The 21,723-nt window shown below is 41.9% G+C and overlaps 1 protein-coding gene across 3 annotated transcripts in view; it reads right to left on the reverse strand.

Moving 5' to 3' along the window:
* Window positions 1-21,723, reverse strand: part of fig4a (FIG4 phosphoinositide 5-phosphatase a) — a 104,536-nt gene that overhangs the window by 74,616 nt on the left and 8,197 nt on the right. For all 3 annotated transcript variants that reach the window (XM_038962328.1, XM_038962327.1, XM_038962326.1), the window contains 7 exons: window positions 19,455-19,578; window positions 8,729-8,885; window positions 8,054-8,104; window positions 6,429-6,580; window positions 5,897-6,025; window positions 760-860; window positions 176-338 (listed from right to left, as the gene is read on the reverse strand). In XM_038962328.1, the coding sequence (XP_038818256.1) occupies window positions 176-338; window positions 760-860; window positions 5,897-6,025; window positions 6,429-6,580; window positions 8,054-8,104; window positions 8,729-8,885; window positions 19,455-19,512 (811 nt within the window). In that variant the 5' untranslated portion in view covers window positions 19,513-19,578. The remainder of the gene's footprint in view (window positions 1-175; window positions 339-759; window positions 861-5,896; window positions 6,026-6,428; window positions 6,581-8,053; window positions 8,105-8,728; window positions 8,886-19,454; window positions 19,579-21,723) is intronic.

Genomic DNA, 21,723 nt, shown 5'->3' on the forward strand with positions numbered 1-21,723 from the left:
ATGGTCCGTTTGGCCAGAGTATAGTTTATAGTATTACTACTACTGTAAGTGCTGTAGTAATGTGTATCTTATGGCATATTGGTGATATGGGTATGTCCAGACAGAGACCAGTAGACCACATTATATTAATGATACTGTACAGTGTATACGATATTTAATGATGATAACATCTTACATCGTATAGGTGGTTTAGGCATCATGGTGGAGATGTCCTGGGACCAATAGAGGGGAACGGAACCCCTGACCTGAACGTACGAAGAGTAACTCCCCGCCGTGAATGACATCACCGACGCATCGTGGATGATCTGCTCAGTCTCCACCTCATTGGCTACGTCGCCCTGCAGAGGACCAGATGAAAACAGGTGAGGGACAATATACAGAGAGAACCACATGGATCTACACACTCTTAGATGGTCCCATAGTTGTTTTTTTCATTGTTCAACAGTTTTGACCTGTAATTGACAGGAGTGGACCATATACTGAACCAGAAAGTCATCCCAAAATGAGCACAGACACACCTTACGACTTTCAATCCTGGCCTAAACTAAGCCGCGCGGAGAGAATAATAGATACATAATTTGGCCTCAAAAACACAGCATACTGAACCCCTTTACCACCAAACTACACACACAAAAAGGAGATGCAGAGACACGGTGCTTACATTAACCCCCCCCCCCCCTTTGTGCCATGCTGCTATTATATAACACTGGGGGCGACTACACCCTGTTGTCGTGGCGACAAGATAAGGCAGGAGGTTACCTCGCAGTTGGCTCCTCTCTTGAGGAAGCGGGTGCCAGCGAATTTACTGGAGCGCCTGGCAATGAGGGTGACATGAACCGGACGACCGTAGATCAGGAGCTCTTCACACAGAGGTTAAGGTGGGACACACACAGTTGTAATATAAAAAGGCAAAGTGTCATTGGTTTCAAATAACAATTAGTAAATGATTGAAATGGTATTGTAATTCACTCGCCACGCAAAACACCTAGGATAAGAGAGATACTTCAAAGAGGGAGACAAGATGGTGCTTTGGCACTTCCCAACTTACTGTTTCACTACTGGGCAGCTAATATTCAGAAGATTTTGGTCTGGTGTAATTCTCCAAGTACCAACTGGTGCTCAATAGAAGCACATTCTTTCCAATCATCCCCTTCTCTTCTTGAATCTGTGCCCCACTATCCATGTGTCCTTCAGAGTACACTACAAATTCTATTGTGCTCTCTACTTTGAAGATCTCTAAACAATTTTGTCAGCATTTTAGACTTTCTGCACCTTATCTTCTACTCCCTATTTGGAACAACCATCCATTTCTACCCTCCAATCTTGACCAGGATTTGTTTTTGTGGCGTGAGAGAGGTTTGGTATGTTTCAACTATTTATTATTTTTAGAAGGGACCTTTGCCAGTTTTAATGATCTTGTAGCTAAATGTAATCTGCCTTAATCTCTTCCGCTATTTCAAAGCTCGTAATTTTGTTAGTTCTCACTTTCCTACTTTTCCTTAATCACCTCCTATCACGCTATTAGAAGGGATCCTGTCACTCCCGCAGATATGGGGACATCTCATATGATGATGTTATGCTATCCTCTGAAAACCTCTCCCATCAACAAACTAAAGACTTACTGGGGAAGAGAACTTGACCTAACAGATGACTGGTCGGAGGAGGCACTTCTTAGGGTTAACATATTCCTGTGCTCGGTTAAGTTTAAATCAGATCAAAGTGTTGGACAAAATTCATTACAAAAAAGGCAAACTCCACCAGAGTCTCAGGGTTCGCGCCCAGGCTCTGTCGCAGCCGGCCGCGACCGGGAGGTCCGTGGGGCGACGCACAATTGGCATAGCGTCGTCCGGGTTAGGGAGGGTTTGGCCGGTAGGGATATCCTTGTCTCATCGCGCTCCAGCGACTCCTGTGGCGGGCCGGGCGCAGTGCGCGCTAACCAAGGGGGACAGGTACACGGTGTTTCCTCCGACACATTGGTGCGGCTGGCTTCCGGGTTGGAGGCGCGCTGTGTTAAGAAGCAGTGCGGCTTGGTTGGGTTGTGCTTCGGAGGACGCATGGCTTTCGACCTTCGTCTCTCCCGAGCCCGTACGGGAGTTGTAGCGATGAGACAAGATAGTAATTACTAGCGATTGGATACCACGAAAATTGGGGAGAAAATGGGATAAAAAATAATAAAAAAAAGGCAAAAAACTATTCATTTTTCCCCCAGAGACAAATGACACGATGCGTAATGTCTCCCGCTGATCACAGTCACATGTTTTACTCATGCTCTAAGCTGTCAAGAGTTTTGTTCTTCCTTTTTAACTTCTTATGGCTGGGGGGGCAGTATTGAGTAGCTTGGATGAGTAAACTGCCTGCTACTCAGGCCCAGAAGCTAAGATATGCATATTAGTAGTAGATTTGGATAGAAAACACTCTGAAGTTTCTAAAACTGTTTGAATGATGTCTGTAAGTATAACTGAACTCATATGGCAGACAAATACCTGAGAAAAAAATCCAACCAGGAAGTGGGAAATCTGAGGTTTGTAGTTTTTCAACTCTTTGCCTATCCAAAATACAGTGGAAATTTGGTCCGATTGCACTTCCTACGGCTTCCACTAGATGTCAACAGTCTTTAGAACCTTGTTTGAGGCTTCTACTGTGAAGGAGGATGGAATGAGAGCTGTTTCAACCAGGTGTCTGGCAGAGTGCCATGAGCTCACTCAGGCGCGCCCCTGTGAGAGTTAGCTGCGTTCCATTGCATTTCTAAAGACAAAGGAATTCTCTGGTTGAATCATTATTGAAGATTTATGTTAAAAACATCCTAAAGATTGATTCTATACATCGTTTGACATGTTTCTACGAACTGTAACAGAACCTTTTGTCTGGATCTAGTGCTCGCGCCTCATGAATTTGGATTTGTGAACTAAACGCGCGAACAAAAAGGAGGTATTTGGACATAAATTATGGACTTTATCGACACAAAACAAACATTTGTGGATCTGGGATTCCTGGGAGTGCATTCTGATGAAGATCATCAAAGGTAAGTTAATATTTATAATGCTATTTCTGACTTCTGTTGACTCCACAACATGGCGGGTATCTGTATGGCTTGTTTTTGTGTCTGAGCGCCGTACTCAGATTATTGCATGGTGTGCTTTTTCCGTAAAGTTTTTTTGAAATCTGACACAGTGGTTGCATTAAGGAGAAGTGGATCTATAATTCCATGTATAACACTTGTATATTTTCATCAACATTTATGATGAGTATTTCTGTAAATTGATGTGGCTCTCTGCAAAATCACCAGATGTTTTGGAAGCAAAACATTACTGACCATAACACGCCAATGTAAACTGAGATTTTTGGATATAAATATACACTTTATCGAACAAAACATACATGTATTGTGTAACATGAAGTCCTATGAATGTCATCTGATGAAGATCATCAAAGGTTAGTGATCCATTTTATCTTTATTTCTGCTTTTTGTGACTACTCTCTTTGGCTGGAAAAATGGCTGTGTTTTTCTGTGACTAGTTGCTGACCTAACATAATCATTTGGTGTGCTTTCGTCGTAAAGCCTTTTTGAAATCGGACACTGTGGTGGGATTAACAACAAGTTTATCTTTAAAATGGTGTAAAATACTTGTATGTTTGAGGATTTTTAATTATGAGATTTCTGTTGTTTGAATTTGGCGCCCTGCACTTCCACTGGCTGTTGTCATATCGATCCCGTTATCGGGATTTCAGCTGTAAGAAGTTAACTACTCTCTCTAAAGGTATTGATATTGACCTGCAGTCTTGTCCTTTGATAGACAGCACAAATGGAAGTCCAAATATAGCTATTCTCACCTAAAGTAAAGCAGATGTAACGTTTGCTTCACTAGTAGCCCGCCAACAGATTTGGCTTAATTGGAAATCTCCCAAAACAACCGCTGAGTTCTTATGTCTTTTCTTAATTTAGAGTGCATGTACTGCTAACTTTTTTCTGAGATGGCCACCTTTAATTTCCTTTTTTTGACAAATTACACTCTATTGAGCAAGATTAAGAACTTGGGACCAAAAGGGGGGGGTAGTGTGTTGTGATCTGTTATACTTTTATTTTCATATTGAATGTTAGTTTGCTTGTTTTTTTTTTGGGGGGGGGGGGGGGGGGGGGGTACTCATGTCAAGAATTGTAAAGTGTATGCATTTATATGTCTAATTCAAGAAAGGGAGAAATTGCCCCTGCCAATCACTGTTCCCCTCCATCTCTCTCGCACTAATTTACTAAGTCCCTCTCTTAACTCTGTTTTCCTCTTTACCTCCATCACTTCCTCCATCTCTGTGCCTTTCTTCACCCCTCCCCCTCAGTTTCCTTCTAGGAATTCTTCTGCCTGGGTTTCTCTGGGAAAAGAACCATGAGAAGGATGGCTTCCAGGAACCGTTGTCTAAACCCAGCGTCTGCAATGTGGCCCCCACTGCCCCTCTAACCAGCCAACCTGGTGAGACACACACACTTAACCCTCGTGCTATTCAGCAATATTTGCTGTAAACCAGTGGTCCTCAACTGGTTGTCTCGGGACCCAAATTGAACCAAATATTCTCAGTCGCAACCCAATATTAGCATCCCATTTTGTTGTTGTTGCAAAAATACAATCTGGAAAACTATTTAGAATGCTATATTGATAGTAAATGTAGCAATTATATGATAAGGGAACAACATTCCCACCTTTTTCCATTGTCAATAACTCTAATTTGCCAATATTCTTGATGAAGAATGTTAATAAGCTGACTGGTTTGAGACCACAAAATCAACCAAATCCGCTAAATAGCACTGCTAATAGCTCCAGATAAGAAAATACTGTGATTGAAAAAATAGTTTCAGAAATAAAACAAATAATAAATGTAAGTAGGTTCATTATCATTTCCCCACACTTTCTACATAGTTTTAGTTGTTTAAGTTCAGACTGAAGTATTTTTGTTTATACTATCCATTTTCTCTTTCATCTCGCCATCACTGGGATACTGGGGAGTTCACTTATTCATCTCATGACTGTGGAGGAGGTGATTCATTATTACTTGCGTATATAAAAAGCCAAGAACAACTTCAGTCAAGCAGAAGAGTCATTAGCTAAAACCTCTCATGGCTAAGAGGTGCAATGAATGGTTATAATGTCTTAATGTCTGCTTATAAGATCTGCACTGACGGATAGTTAAACTGGGCTCTCAAAATCAGGGACACAATTCATCAGATTTAGTTATTCTCAAGCACTTCTACCCAAGCCTCAAGCATCCACACTCAAATATGCATCAATATAACCAAACCATGCATCAATATAACCAATGTATAACCATACATTTTGTTTCAAGTGTGTTTTTCTTTGGCTTAGTGGAGACATTAGCTGTGCGTTCCTAGTCTAAACAAAAAGAAACTGTCTAGCTAACCTAATCATGTTTTTATTTTCCACCTCATATACCAGATGGGCAAAGCATGCAAATGCTGTACTGTTTTCATACCTGATAAGCATTGCGTAATATTTTTATATAGACCATAATATAAACACAAATCGCTTAATGCAGCTTAGCAGACTGGCGAGCATCTGGCTCATTAGGTATTCCAAGTGCCCCCCAAACAAAAACAAACCAAAAAATGGTATTCCATGTGTTGTGGAACAAGAAGCAGGCACACACTTTCCAGTGAGCAGCATGCCAGACACATGATAGGGGGAAAAAAAGAAAACTCGGCCAACCAGCAGCCTATCGAACAAACAATAGACCAGTCGATTAAATTGTCAGCCCTAGTGGATACCAACATCTGGAACATGGCAAAAGCACCAAGTCACTGACACAAGCACACATGCACATTTGCAGCACCTGACTACTAAACTGAACACTCTACTTTGCAGGTCGTAACCAGGCAGGAGGAAAAGGATACTGGACTGGCCACAGAAGCCATGGATGATGTACATGAGCCAATCAGGATGCACTGTGTCCTTGACGCGCTCCAGGAGCTTGCCGTTCCACACGTACTTGGCGTACGGTTCACTCTGGAGGCCGTGGAACACTGCAGCGGAACCATGACATAGGAACATAAAACACCACAGAACAGCTTACATGGACAGGATCAAGGAGGGGATGGTTTACCACCGATACAGTAGATTAGAACATGGAAACTGTATTGAGGAGAGACAGATGAGCTGAATAAAGATTTTGGTTTTGGGCTAGTAGTGATGTCCTGATCAACCTTTTAGCTGGTGAATGGCTTTATGAGTGGCTTGAGTTGTGAGGATCTTTTTCTATTTGGAACCAGTGACTGACTTAACAGTTATAACATCAAGAAAACATAACCAAGTGTAACATACAACTCCTTTTTTTGTGCTAACAAATGAAATGTGTTCAATAGAGTGTATTCACAAAAACTGGAACTGGAGTTTAGGGAGAGTGTGAGAGGGCAGGAGCTGTCTGACCTTGTGTGGGCAGGCCCTCGTCCTCGAAGATGTCGAAGCTGTCCTGCTGTCTGCTGCGCCGTGTGTGCACCTCCTCCACTGTGCCCGGGTCACACGGGCTATGCAGCAGCGTCAGGTTGTACTGCAGGGAGTGGCTCAGGTCATAGCTGTAGCTGGGGGGGTCAAAGTTCATAGGTGAAAAGGTTAACGAGGAAGAAGAACACTTCGATAATCAGAAATCAACGAGATGGATGAATGGAGTGATGCGTAAAAACAATAATGATAGAGGAATGACCGGGAAAAAATCATTTTGTTTTACACCTGACAGTACGTCTATTTTTTTTTTAATATATTTTTTTCTTGACGATATACCTTTTTTATATCCTCAAGGAAAAAAACATTGTAAGGTCCAAAATGTATCTTCACCTGTCGCTAGGGAGAAAAATTACCAGCTTGACAACAAGTCTGAGTGAGAACTAATAGAAGGTCATCTGCGGAGCGAGTCGTGACTACACTAAGTCAATACAGACCCTTTAGTACAGCTACTGCTACAGTGGGCTTTAGATGGTAGGTGCTGAAGGGCATGATTCCAAGAGGAGTTACGGATACACCAGATGGGTATTTTGAGCTCTCTGTGTGTCACTCTGGCTTAATGACGAAAAACTGACAGACACTTCAGAAAGGAGTCCAAACAGTACTTTAATGATACATAACTATTGGTGGCAGTGATGTCATCTCTTATGTGTTTTTGTAAGAGAATTCAATGAAAGAAAATACAATCTAATTCAATGGATGGATGGAAATAAAAGATAACCGTTTGTTTTAATGAGATGTACACTGAGATAAAAACATTAGGAACACTTTCCTAATATTGAGTTGACCCCCTTTTTGCCCTCAGAACAGCCTCAACTCGTATGGGAATGGACTCTACAAGGTGTCGAAAGCGTTCCACAGGGATGCTGGCCCATGTTGACTCCAATGCTTCCCACAGTTATGTCAAGTTGGCTGGATGTCCTTTGGGTGAGTGGACCATTCTTGATACACAGGAAACTGTTGATTGTGAAAAACCCAGCAGCGTTGCAGTTCTTGACACACTCAAATCGGTGCGCCTGGCAAACTCTGTTCAAAAGGCACTTAAATCTTTTGTCTTCCCCATTCCCCCTCTGAATGGCACACATACACAATCCATGTCTCAATTGTCTCAAGGCTTAAAAATCTTTTTTTAACCTGCCTCCTCCCCTTCATCTACACTGATTGAAGTGGATTTCAATAGTTTTAATGAGGATGTTGATACATAAATCCATAAGAGTGTGGCTCTGTCCTCTCTCACCGACTCATAACATCACTGCAGTAAAAGATCCAGTCTTGAAAGTGTGTGTGTGTGTGTGTGTGTGTGTGTGTGCGCATGTATGTACATGAAAGGGATAACCTCAGATATACTATACATCTTGTGTGACATTTGTTCCAACAAAGTAACATACAAAAAAAGTGAAGAACTGAATAGCGTTTGACAGGTTCCATACTGCAGCAAACACCTGAGCATCCTGATCACCAAGGCTTGTGACAAACAAAAGCATTGACTTGACAAACAACAGAAGAGCTATGTGGAGGAGTGGGTATTTTTAAGATCTCACACACTTACTTACCTGAAGTAGAAGTTACTGGACAGGTCCACATTCTGAAAGATCCTCACGTATCTATAAGAGGAGAAATAAACAGTCCCAATCTCTTATGGTTATGACCTGCATCACTGACATAATACTGGTTGTGACTAGACAGAGTACAGCTACGACCGGAATTGACTTTTCGTAGCAGTTCAGGAGCGCATTTGAGCTAACCCTAACCCCTTTCCTAACATTAACCTAAATTCTCCTAACCTGCCACGTGGCTGCGTAAGTTCTCCTAACCTGCTACGAAAAAGTAACTTCTGGTCGTAGCTGTATCCCACCTAGTCAGAACCTCAAATACTAGTGGCAGGAGTTTTTCCTGTCGCATCACCACAGTCACATGACCGGAGTTGTCAGGTCACATAGGAAACAGTCCTAGTCTTTGAGATATAACATCATACATGTTACTTTCTCATCTCAATGAAAAGGGGAGACAAGAAAATGTCATAATCATTTGCTGTGCACGGCAGGTTATTTAGACCCATATACTGAGTGATCCTTAGCTGGTCATCCTTAGCTGGTCACACAGTGAAGCCGTCACACTGTGTGTGTAAACAGAGAGAAACAAGTGAGAGAAAGAGGAAAGTGGAAGGAAAGGAGAAAATCTCCAGTGGGGTGTGAGATGTTGGGTATATAACGGTTGACCTACTGTACCTGGCCTCGTCAGGATGTGTCACCCTCACTGAGTCGTTGGGGATGTAGATCATGTTAGTATCCTCTATCTTGTATATGGAGTGACCACCAATGTCGGCCATCTTCCTCCGCTTGGTGATCAACACGAGGTAATAACCCTCAAGGAATCGGACAAAGCCTGCAAGACCAGGACAATGAATACACATGAACAGCACACATAAGATTAGTATTACTATAGGACACCTCAAACCACCCAGATAACATTTTCATACATCTATGTACAATATCTATTCTCATCTCAACAATCAAATGAGTGCCTATCTATGTATGTGTGTGTCTTCATGATAGATGAGACCACTTGTTTTTCACGCTGCATGACCACAACACACTCACAGTCTGTTCATCTGTCTTACATCCTTCATTATCACCTTCAAAATCTTTATTTTAAATTATATATATATATATTTTCAATTACAAAATAATATGCTTTCAGTCCTGGAATGTGTATTCACTACTGTAATACACAGAGATATACTGCTTCACGGAAAAGCAGAATAGATGTTCTCTGAGAGCATATTATTGTTTGTCAATCATATTAGTCAGGCTGTTTTCATATGATCTCCTCTTGGAGGTCATGGACCGCTAGAAACACAGACCACAAGCGCCATGTCGCTTGGACCAGGGATTCCCAAACTCGGTCCTGGGCCCCCACTCCGATTTACGTTAATGGGAGGGGATGAGACCATAGGCAAATCTACAGGTTACGCATCCTCCTGGGGGAAATAACCTACTGGGGATAGATGAGAGAAACATCCCTAGAAACAGCATAGGATAAATTCATATGGATAAATGATATTAAGCATAAATGGTTTGAGGATTGGGGATGAGAGAATGGACATTTTGTACCTCAAAATGATACCCTTACCCATTTTACATCATCAGAACCACCCATGTTCTTGCCGTGACACATTGACATTCCATTTCCCTGCTTTGTCTGGGTCGGTGTGAGCGATTTCCTAGATCAGTGGTTCCCAAATTGAACTCACTCTTGAAAGTTGTAATAGTAGAATGCAAAAGGTGTCATTTAGAAATTGGGCAGTGCATCATCAGTTCCTCTTGTCATGTCAGTTATCGCAAACCGTAGAGAGCTATTTGTCCAATGCTGGAAGGTGTGACATTAGTGCTAGTACGAACTCGGACACAGGCACAGAGAAACACAACAGATAGAGGTAAGGGTAAATCCAGAATATTTACTTAAGGTCTTCATAGCAAAACAACAAAGCAAGGGCCCACGAGAACACTGAACAAAACATGAGACCTGAGCAACTGGCCCAGTCCACAGAGGAACCTAAATAGTCATCCAGCAGGTGATCCCAATAAGCCCAATCAGGGTCACCTGGATACTAGAAGTAACCCAAGGGTGTTCTCCAGTGGCAACCTCTGGTGTACACTCAAGGGAGAAAACCTGACCTGTGACAGAAGGGGGGGCCTGAGTGAAAAAGTTTGAGAACCCCTGTTCTAGATCACCATCCAGCTCAATACAGATGACTTCCAAGAAATGTTTCTCTGTAGGCCATGCCATGTTACCTACGTAGCCAATTGCAGTGATCGTCAATTTCAGATAGAAAAATAGATTGGGTGTCTGTGGGTGTGAATGTTTAAACCTTAAACCACATTAGTGCTGAACGATTAACTGAAAAGTTGGTTATTTTTCAGTTTTTAAAACAACTAATTGACCGATGTCAGTTCAATTATTTGAATTCCAATTTTCAATGCCTCAATTGCGTTGAAGTTTCTCTAGAGATAAATCAGATCATGTCCGAATTGTGCGATGTAGTAGGGAGTTGTAGTGTCCAACAGACCAATGTTCTACATAATTATCACGTTTTCAGCGCTAAACTAACTACAATGACCATAATCCATTGTACACCTGTTTCTTTTAGCCTGCGACATATAGGCATGAAAATGCCTGATCAAAAGGGATAGGCCTACTTTGAGAGCAATTGCTTCACGAGGTATCCATGGAGGGCCTAGTCTCTGCTGGTTTTTCCTTTCATTTCAGACCTAGACAACCAGGTGAAGGGAATTCCTTACTAATTAATGACCTCACTAATTAATGACCTCATCAATCAAGTACAAGGGAGGAGCAAAACTCTGCAGACACTCGGCCCTCCGTGGAGTTTGACACATATGATCTAAGTGATTGTTGGTATTTATGAGTATGCCTTATTTACTTTGAAGAACTATTAAAATAGTGATTTTCTCAGACAGCATAGGCAACAGCTTTATAGAGAGGAGAAAATAACTTGGAATTAATTAATAAAATCTAATTAAACAAATGTAATATACACAACAACTGAAGTATTTTATTTAAAAGTAAAGTAATGTGAATAAGTGGTTAATAAGTCAGAAGCAGTAATAGGCAGTCACTACCACAATGGGACTTTCCTTACTTGTTTTATTCTGTGTAGTTACAGAATTCAATCCACATAATGAAACCGAAATCATTTTTTTATAATCGAACTGAGACTACCTCAAAAAGCAGTAGTCGCTCAGCCCTATACTAAATTAAAATCGCAGTTATCAAAAAACATTATTTTCCGTGTTATAGCCTAACTAGACAATAGGCTATAAAGGCCTGGGGAAAGTTGTGTAATTTAAAATAAAACCAGAGAGGAACTTTAGGCTTCTTTGGGGAATTTGCGAGGCGTGCAAAGACATGTTTTTCTGCCTGGCCCCTCCCTCCCCTCTCTCCCTTGCGCTAGCTTGTGTGGGGCGTATTCATTATTCTTTGTGAGATACAGCATTCCATTGAGAGATACAGCTTTTGATTGCCGATAGATAGAACCATGCACTAGGCCTGACTGTCTGCCTGGTGGCCGACCTGCATACTGTGCACCTCCCCTCTCTCTCCCCGTCCCTGGATCGCTATGAATGTGCTTATTTTCTCAGAAGTACGGCAACTAATAAGTCTCCTCCGTTTCAAAAACACTGAAGCTTAGGAGTCGATCCCTAGCGAAATCAAATCTTGACACTCAGAAATGGGAGTCGACACCGGGCGTCGACGTGCAAGGCGTCCAGGCAGTAGCGGTTATAGCTTGTAAGGCTCCCTGGGCGAACACCCCTTTCAGCGCCCCACCCGGCAACAACAACAACAAAAAAGCACCATTCTGCACTAACTAATTTTTATTCAGACATTTGGAAAAACACAAATAAATATTCATAACATTTAAAACTATATAAATATAACAATATATACAAAAATAAGACTCATAAATATCAAAAAGAAGTAACAAAGACAAATAGAAACAAATGTGTTGATTTGGCACTCGGGCATCAATACATTAGCCATCCCTCAACACTGTCAACTAAGAGTCAAGACTAAACCAATTCACCTTGGTGGTGTGCAGACTGGTTTTATATTATTCTTAACGATTTCACACTAACCAGAAAAAAATTCAACAGTATTATGAATGAATTGTGGTTTATTTGGTAGCATTTCGTATTGTGACTGATTTTACTAATTGCATTAGTGCTGTACAAAAAGTTAGATGTGCACTATTTGATAGATTCCCCCGCTCCCCCTACCTTGGGTTTCCAGTGGGGTGACCTGACCTCAACCTACCCCCAACCCATCTCGTACTTCTGAGTGGCAGTAGTAGCCTGTCTAGCTCACAAACTAGAAATCAGGGAGCCCACTCCGACAAGGTTAATTGACCCACAGTCCCACACGGTGACATATCATTGACGTGACGTGCAAATGAGCGCTAGAAAACCGATCTCTCATATGTCACCATTACAAAAAAAAATTGTGCGGGTGCCCCGTGCCGCCCCCGACAAGATACCGCCTTAGGTGGCTGCCCATGTCGCCTATACCTAAATCCGCCACTGCGTCCAGGAATCAATTATTTTGGAGTCCACTCTACACTATGTCATCATAATTAACGGTTCGAAAGGCAAGCAACAGCAGCGAAGTCCTGTTTGGCACGACTGTGAAGTTAAAAAAGAAGGAAATACAACTTAGCGAGGTGGAATTGAGGTACGGAAATGATAGTACAGGTGCAATGCTTAACCACCTGAAAGGGACTGACCGTGAGACATAGCCGTGGGAAGCAAGTGTGCTAAGGGTGCTGCAGCACTCCCTGATAAAATCACAATATTTTTCTCTCTCACAAAAGTAGTGAACTGTACCTTTACTACTCCTGTATGAGCGCACCTAAATAGCAGCATCCCTCACCCCCATATAGTTTTAATGTAAAAAACGATAAGGTATCATGGGCAGAGGTGGCCTGCACCCTGGCTTACATGCACTTCACCTGTGTGTGTGTGTGTGTGTGTGTGTGTGTGTGTGTGTATATATATATATATATATATATATATACACACATACACACACACACACACATACAGTTGAAGTCAGAAGTTGACATACACCTTAGCCAAATACATTTAAACTCAGTTTTTCACAATTCCTGACATTTAATCCGAGTACAAATTAAATGTCTTAGGTCAGTTAGGATCACCACTTTATTGTATGAATGAATGTGAAATGTCAGAATAATAGTAGAGAGAATGATTTATTTCAGCTTTTATTTCTTTCATCACATTCCCAGTGGGTCAGAAGTTTACATACACTCAATTAGTATTTGGTAGCATTGCCTTTAAATTGTTTAACTTGGGTCAAGCGTTTCCGGTAGCCTTCTACAAGCTTCCCACAATAAGTTGGGTGAATTTTGGCCCATTCCTCCTGACAGAGATGGTGTAGGATTAAGGTCAGGGCTTTGTAATGGCCACTCCAATGCCTTGACTTTGTTGTCCTTAAGCCACTTTGGAAGTATGCTTGGGGTCATTGTCCATTTGGAAGACCCATTTGCGACCAAGCTTTAACTTCCTGACTGATGTCTTGAGATGTTGCTTCAATACATCCACATAATTTTCTGTCCTCATGATGCCATCTATTTGTGAAGTGCACAAGTCCCTACTGCAGCAAAGCACCCCCACAACATGATGCTGCCACCCCCGTTCTTCACGGTTGGGATGGTGTTCTTCGGCTTGCAAGCCAACCCCCTTTTTCCTCCAAACATAACGATGGTCATTATGGCCAAACAGTTCTATTTTTGTTTCATCAGACCAGAGGACATTTCTCCAAAAAGTACAATCTTTGTCCCCATGTTTTTATTTTATTTTTTATTTCACCTTTATTTAACCAGGTAGGCTAGTTGAGAACAAGTTCTCATTTACAACTGCGACCTGGCCAAGATAAAGCAAAGCAGTGTGACACAGACAACAACACAGAGTTACACATGGAGTAAACAATAAACAAGCCAACAACACAATAAACAAGTCAATGACACAGAAGAAAATAAGTCTATATACAGTGTGTGCAAAAGGCATGAGGTAGGCAATAAATAGGCCATAGTAGCGAAGAATTACAATTGAGCAGATTAACACTGGAGTGATAAATGAGCAGATGATGATGTGCAAGTAGAGATACTGGTGCGCAAAAGAGCAGAAAAGTAAATAAAATAAAAACAGTATGGGGATGAGGTAGGTAGATTGGGTGAGCTATTTACAGATGGACTATGTACAGCTGCAGCTGCTCAGATAGCTGATGTTTAAAGTTGGTGAGGGAAATAAAAGTCTCCAGCTTCAGCGATTTTTGCAATTCGTTCCAGTCACTGGCAGCAGAGGAAAGGTGGCCAAATGAGGTGTTGGCTTTGGAGATGATCAGTGAGATATACCTGCTGGAACGTGTGCTACGGGTGGGTGTTGTTATCGTGACCAGTGAGCTGAGATAAGGCGGAGCTTTACCAAGCATAGACTTATAGATAACCTGGAGCCAGTGGGTCTGGCGACGAATATGTAGCGAGGGCCAGCCGACTAGAGCATACAGGTCGCAGTGGTATAAGGTGATTTGGTAACAAAACGGATGGCACTGTGATAGGAAACTGGATGCAGTCTGAGTAGAGTATTTGCAGTTGCAAACCGGTCTGGCTTTTTTATGGCGGTTTTGGAGCAGTGGCTTCTTCCTTGCTGAGCGGCCTTTCAGGTTGTCGATATAGGACTTGTTAACTGTGGATATAGATACTTTTGTACCTGTTTCCTCCAGCATCTTCACAAGGTCCTTCACAAGGCTGTTGTTCTGGGATTGATTTGCACTTTTCGCACCAAAGTACGTTCATCTCTAGGAGACAGAACGCGTCTTCTTCCTGAGCGGTATGATGGCTGCGTGGTCCCATGGTGTTTATACTTGCGTACCATTGTTTGTACAGATGAACGTGGTACCTTCAGCCATTTGGAAATTGTTCCCAAGGATGAACCAGACTTGTGGAGGTCTACCATTTTCTTTCTGAGGTCTTGGCTGATTTCTTTTGATTTTCCCATGATGTCAATCAAAGAGGCACTGAGTTTGAAGGTATACCTTGAAATACATTCACAGGTACACCTCCAATTGACTCAAATGATGTCAATTAGCCTATCAGAAGCTTCTAAAGCCATGACATCATTTTCTAGAATTTCCCAAGCTGTTTAAAGGCACAGTCAACTTAGTGTATGTATACTTCTGACCCACTGGAATTGTGATACAGTGAATTATAAGTGAAATAATCTGTCTGTAAACAATTGTTGGAAAAATTACTTGTGTCATGCACAAAGTAGATGTCCTAAACAACTTGCCAAAACTTTAGTTTGTTAACAAGAAATTTGTGGAGTGGTTGAAAAACGAGTTTTAATGACTCCAACCTCAGTGTATGTAAACTTCTGACTTCAACTGTAATAAAACCCTGGATTCCTGATACCGTTGAGAGTCCACCGGTCACCCATATTGGCACTTCCTAGCAGGAGCAGTCCTCCATAAGAATGAATGGAATTGTACAGTAATTCAATTAAATGTTAAGGACAAAATTACATAAGTATATCTTTTTTGTTGTAGTGGGGACAGTAACATTACTGCTGTCTAAATTTGAAATGTTAATGTTTAGCTCACAATGTAATTCAAAAGTATGCATTAAGGTGACAAATTGAATAAACGTGTCAAAAACGAATATAGACATTAATTAATTACTTGTGTCATGCACAAAGTAGATGTCCTAACCGACTTAACAAAACTATAGTTTAACAAGAAATTTGTGGAGCGGTTGAAAAACAAGTTTTAAATGACTCCAACCTAAGTGTATGTAAACTTCCAACTTCAACTCATATATATATATATATCACACTACTGTTCAAAAGTCTGGGGTCACTTAGAAATGTCCTTGTTTTCCATTAAAACATACATGAAGAGTTGAAAAATGAATAGGAAATAGTCAAGACGTTTGTTCACAAGGTTATAAATAATGATTTTATCAAAATAATAGTTTCCTTCAAACTTCGCTTCGATCTTTGTGATCCGAACACCTCAAACTTAGATTAGTCTGTCCATAACACTTTTTCCCAATCTTCCTCTGTCCAGTGCCTGTGTTCTTTTGCCCATCTTAATCTTTTCTTTCCATTGGCCAGTCTGAGATATGGCTTTTTCTTTGCAACTCTGCCGAGAAGGCAGAGAATCTCAGTCGCCTCTTCACTGTTGACGTTGAGACTGGTGTTTTGCGGGTACTATTTAATGAAGCTGCCAGTTGAGGACTTGTGAGGCGTCTGTTTCTCAAACTAGACACTAATGTACTTGTCTTCTTGCTCAGTTGTGCACCGGGGCCTCCCACTCCTCTTTCTATTCTGGTTAGAGACAGTTTGCTCTGTTCTGTGAAGGGAGTAGTACACAGCATTGTACGAGATTTTCAGTTTCTTGACAATTTCTCCCTTGGAATAGCCTTAATTTCTCAGAACAAGAATAGACTGACGAGTTTCAGAAGAAAGTTATTTGTTTCTGGCCATTTTGAGCCTGTAATCGAACCCACAAATGCTGATTCTCCAGATACTCAACGAGTCTAAAGAAGGCCAGTTTTATTGCTTCTTCAAATCAGCACAACAGTTTTCAGCTCTGCTAACATAATTGCAAAAGGGTTTTCTAATGATCAATTAGCCTTTTAAAATGATAAACTTGGATTAGCTAACACAACGTGCCATTGGAACACAGGAGTGATGGTTGCTGATAATGGGCCTCTGTACGCCTATGTAGATATCCATTAAAAATCAGCCGTTTCCAGCAACAATAGTAATTTACAACATTAACAATGTCTACACTGTATTTCTGATCAATTTTATGTTATTTTAAAATGGACCAAAAATTTGCTTTTCTTTCAAAAACAAGGACATTTCTAAGTGACCCCAAACATTTGAACGGCAGTATGTGTGTGTGTGTGTGTGTGTGTGTGTGTGTGTGTGTGTGTGTGTGTGTGTGTGTATATACACACACACCGCCTTTGGAAAGTATTCAGACCCAATGACTTTTTACACATTTTGTTACATTACAGTCTTATTATAGATTAGATTAAAATAGATTAAATAAAGAAAAATAGTCAGCAATCTTCACACAATACCCCATAATGACAACCCAAAAAAAGGGTATTCTAAAATTGTACAAATTTATAAAAACTGCCAACATATTTACATAAGTATACAGACCTTTTGCTATGAGACTCAAAATTGAGCTCAGGTGCATCCTGTTACCATTGATTGGACATGATTTGGAAGGCACACACCTGTCTATATAAAGGACCCACAGTTGACGGTACATGTCAGAGCAAAGAACAAGCCATGAGTTCGAAGGAATTGTCCGTAGAGCTCCGAGACAGGATTGTGTTGAGGCACACATCTGGGGAAGGGTACACAAACATGTCTGCAACATTGGAGGTCCCCAAGAACACAGTGGCCTCCATCATTCTTAAATGGAAGAAGTTTGGAACCACCAAGAATCTTCCAAGAGCTGGCCGCCTGGCCAAACTGAGCAATCCGGGGAGAAGGGCCTTGGTCAGGGAGATGACAGAGCTCTAGAAGCACTCCACCAATCAAGCCTTTATGGTAGAGTGGCCAGACGGAAGCCACTCCTCAGTAAAAGGCACATGACAGCCTGCTTGGAGTTTGACAAAAGGCACTTAAAGGACTCAGACCATGAGAAACAAGATTCTCTGGTCTGATGAAACCAAGATGGAACTCTTTGACCTGAATGCCAAGCCTCACGTCTGGAGGAAACCTGGCACCATGCCTACGGTGAAGCATGGTGGTGGCAGCATCATGCTGTGGGGATGTTTCTCAGTGGCAGGGACTGATAGACCAGTCAGGATCGAGGGAAAGATGAACGGAGCAAAATACAGAGATCCTTGATGAAAACCTGCTCCAGAGCGCTGAGGACCTCCGACTGGAGAGAAGGTTCACCTTCCAACAGGACAATGTCCCTAAGCACACAGCCAAGACAACGCAGGAGTGGCTTTAAGTGACAGAGCTTGAGAGGATCTGCAGAGTAGAATGGGAGAAACTCCCCAAATACATGTGTGCCAAGCTAATTGCGTCATACCCAAGAAGACTCAAGGCTTTAATCGCTGCCAAAGTTGCTTCAACAAAGTACTGAGTAAAGGGTCTGAATACTTATGTAAATGTGATATTTCAGTTCTTTATTTTTAATAAATTAGCAAAAATGTCTAAAAACCAGTTTTTGCTTTGTCATTATGGGTTATTGTGTGTAGTTTGATGCGAGAGAAAAAATGGTTGCAATTTTAGAATAAGGCTGTAACCTAACAAAATGTGGGAAAAGTCAAGGGGTCTGAATACTTTCCGAAGGTACTGTAATGTGTATGCCTGTGCGTCCTTGCTTGCGCACATCTGTTTGTTGTTCTCCCCATTACTGTATGTAGATCAGGGCTGATGGGGGATGAATGGCATTCACACTACTGTCAGACCTATTACCTGTTGGTATAATTCTACAAACACACTGGCCCGGAGACGGTTGGAACAAGGCACCATGATTAAAGCCTCACAACATTGTCTGTTCAAACTACTGAATGTCATCTGACTCAGCCTCCAAGTAAATGGGTTTGTGTGCGTGTGCTTGTGTGTACAGAAACGAGACAGAAGGATAATAAGGCTGTGACGCTCCCCTCTCAGGATCCCTTCTTCCCTCTGTTCAGTGTGAACTTGATCTCAAAGCTTGACATTTCTACTAGCAAGAGCATCACAACTCCACATTAGCAACCATTTCACCTTGAGATGCTTCATTCTTCCAGGCATTAAGACTAAATACATCTCTCAGGTTCAGATACCGAAATTACCAATTAAGTAACAAAATTGGTTTTCAAGAGAAAAATGTGGGGAAATGGTCTAGCGGGAAGTTGGTTATTGTCAAACTTCAAGTGGCCATTGAAGGCCTTGAGAGATCAGGTAGTGTCACGTGCTTATGAGAGTAGAAACAGGTATAGAGACTAAGGCCAGAAATACATCTGAATGGGGTTGGATTACGCTTTTAAGTCTTTATTTGATCAATTAAGTAAACCAAAACAAGTGACTGCATTGATTAGCTTCTTGTAAAAAATATTTAAAAAATAGCCTGCTAGGAGCACTAACTCTATAATATCTCTGAACCCTCCAAAAGCTGGTTTCCACAGCAACACAGGGACAGAAAACACACTTTCTGCCCTTAATGACTGCTTCAGGATCAACTCTCCTTACCACAGTCCTACTAGCCTACACATCTCAGCCAAAACCCTCATGTGCAGTACTCACTAGACAAGACATGCCGACAGGCTCATGGCCGTTCCTATGGCAACTGGTAGAGGAGAAGAAGTTGTGAGGACTGAGGGTCCAAGGAGGACTATCTTACCCACAATGCCATAGGCTGACACAGCTCGGGACAGACCTGAGGAGCCCTTCTGGCCCATCTTGGTGCGGTTGCCCAGATCCAGACGTCCCAGGAGCTCCCTCACCTCCTGCTGGTTGTAGACATGCTGGGGACAAGAGGGATGTATTGTTAATAGTGGGCTTCTGGATTCTTTAAAACTGAGCTTCTGGCTGAGACAGGTGCAAGCAGTAGAAAGTGTACATCCCATAGACATCTTGGGACTAAGCCCCGGCTTTGGTCAATATTTGTTTTTCTGTGCTGCCGTTTGGATTTCAGAACACTGAAAAACATTTCTAATATTAATTCTGCTGTGATCACAACATAACGTGGCAGACAGTACATCCATTCCTTCTGCAGAGAACAGAACAGTACATACTGTACCAGTGGAGGCTCCTCAGCAGAGGAAGGGGAGGACCATCCTCAGTGAATTTCATAAAAATATAAAGTGAAACATTAAAAATAAGTTACCCTTTTTAGATAAAACTACACTAACTACATTCACATCACCAAAAAATGTATTAGAACACACTGTTTTTCAAAGAAGATCTACAATAGCCTCAGCAGCACTCTGTAGGGTAGTACCATGGTATAGCCGGAGGACAGCTAGCTTCTGTCCTCCTCTTGGTACATTGACAAAACCTAGGAGGCTCATGGTTCTCACCCCCTTCCATAGACTTACACAGTAATTATGACAACTTCCAGAGGACGTCCTCCAACCTATCAGAACTCTTGCAGCATGAACTGAAATGTTGTCCACCCAATCAGAGAATCAGAGAATGAATTTAGTACTGAAAGCATAAGCTACAGCTCGCTAGCACTGCAGTACATCAAATGTGGCAAGTTTTTTTAATTTTTTATTTCACCTTTATTTAACCAGGTAGGCTAGTTGAGAACAAGTTCTCATTTGCAACTGCGACCTGGCCAAGATAAAGCAAAGCAGTGTGAACAGACAACAACACAGAGTTACACATGGAGTAAACAATAAACAAGTCAATAACATAGTAGAAGAAAAAAAAAGAGAATCTATATACAATGTGTGCAAAAGGCATGAGGAGGTAGGCAATAAATAGGCCATAGGAGCGAATAATTACAATTTAGCAGATTAACACTGGAGTGATAAATCATCAGATGATCATGTGCAAGTAGAGATACTGGTGTGCAAAAGAGCAGAAAATTAAATAAATAAAAACAGTATGGGGGTGAGGTAGGTAAATTGGGTGGGCTATATACCGATGGACTATGTACAGCTGCAGCGATCGGTTAGCTGCTCAGATAGCAGATGTTTAAAGTTTTTGAGGGAGATAAAAGTCTCCAACTTCAGAGATTTTTGCAATTCGTTCCAGTCGCAGGCAGCAGAGAACTGGAAGGAAAGGCGGCCAAATGAGGTTTTGGCTTTAGGGATGATCAGTGAGATACACCTGCTGGAGCGCGTGCTACGGGTGGGTGTTACCATCGTGACCAGTGAACTGAGATAAGGCGGCACTTTACCTAGCATAGCCTTGTAGATGACCTGGAGCCAGTGGGTCTGACGACGAACATGTAGCGAGGGCCAGCCGACTAGAGCATACAGGTCGCAGTGGTGGGTGGTATAAGGTGCTTTAGTAACAAAACGGATGGCACTGTGATAAACTGCATCCAGTTTGCTGAGTAGGGTATTGGAAGCTATTTTGTAGATGACATCGCCGAAGTCAAGGATCGGTAGGATAGTCAGTTTTACTAGGGTAAGTTTGGCGGCGTGAGTGAAGGAGGCTTTGTTGCGAAATAGAAAGCCGACTCTAGATTTGATTTTGGATTAGAGATGTTTGATGAGAGTCTGGAAGGAGAGTTTGCAGTCTAGCCAGACACCTAGGTACTTATAGATGTCCACATATTCTAGGTCGGAACCGTCCAGGGTGGTGATGCTAGTCGAGCGTGCAGGTGCAGGCAGCGAACGGTTGAAAAGCATGCATTTGGTTTTACTAGCATTTAAGAGCAGTTGGAGGCCACGGAAGGAGTGTTGTATGGCATTGAAGCTCGTTTGGAGGTTAGATAGCACAGTGTCCAAGGAAGGGCCAGAAGTATACAGAATGGTGTCGTCTGCGTAGAGGTGGATCAAGGAATCGCCCGCAGCAAGATCAACATCATTGATATATACGGAGAAAAGAGTCGGCCCGAGAATTGAACCCTGTGGTACCCCCATAGAGACTGCCAGAGGACCGGACAACATGCCCTCCGATTTGACACACTGAACTCTGTCTGCAAAGTAGTTGGT

The sequence above is a fragment of the Salvelinus namaycush genome, chromosome 24 (assembly GCF_016432855.1).
Source record: "Salvelinus namaycush isolate Seneca chromosome 24, SaNama_1.0, whole genome shotgun sequence".
Classification (NCBI taxonomy): Eukaryota; Metazoa; Chordata; class Actinopteri; order Salmoniformes; family Salmonidae; genus Salvelinus; species Salvelinus namaycush.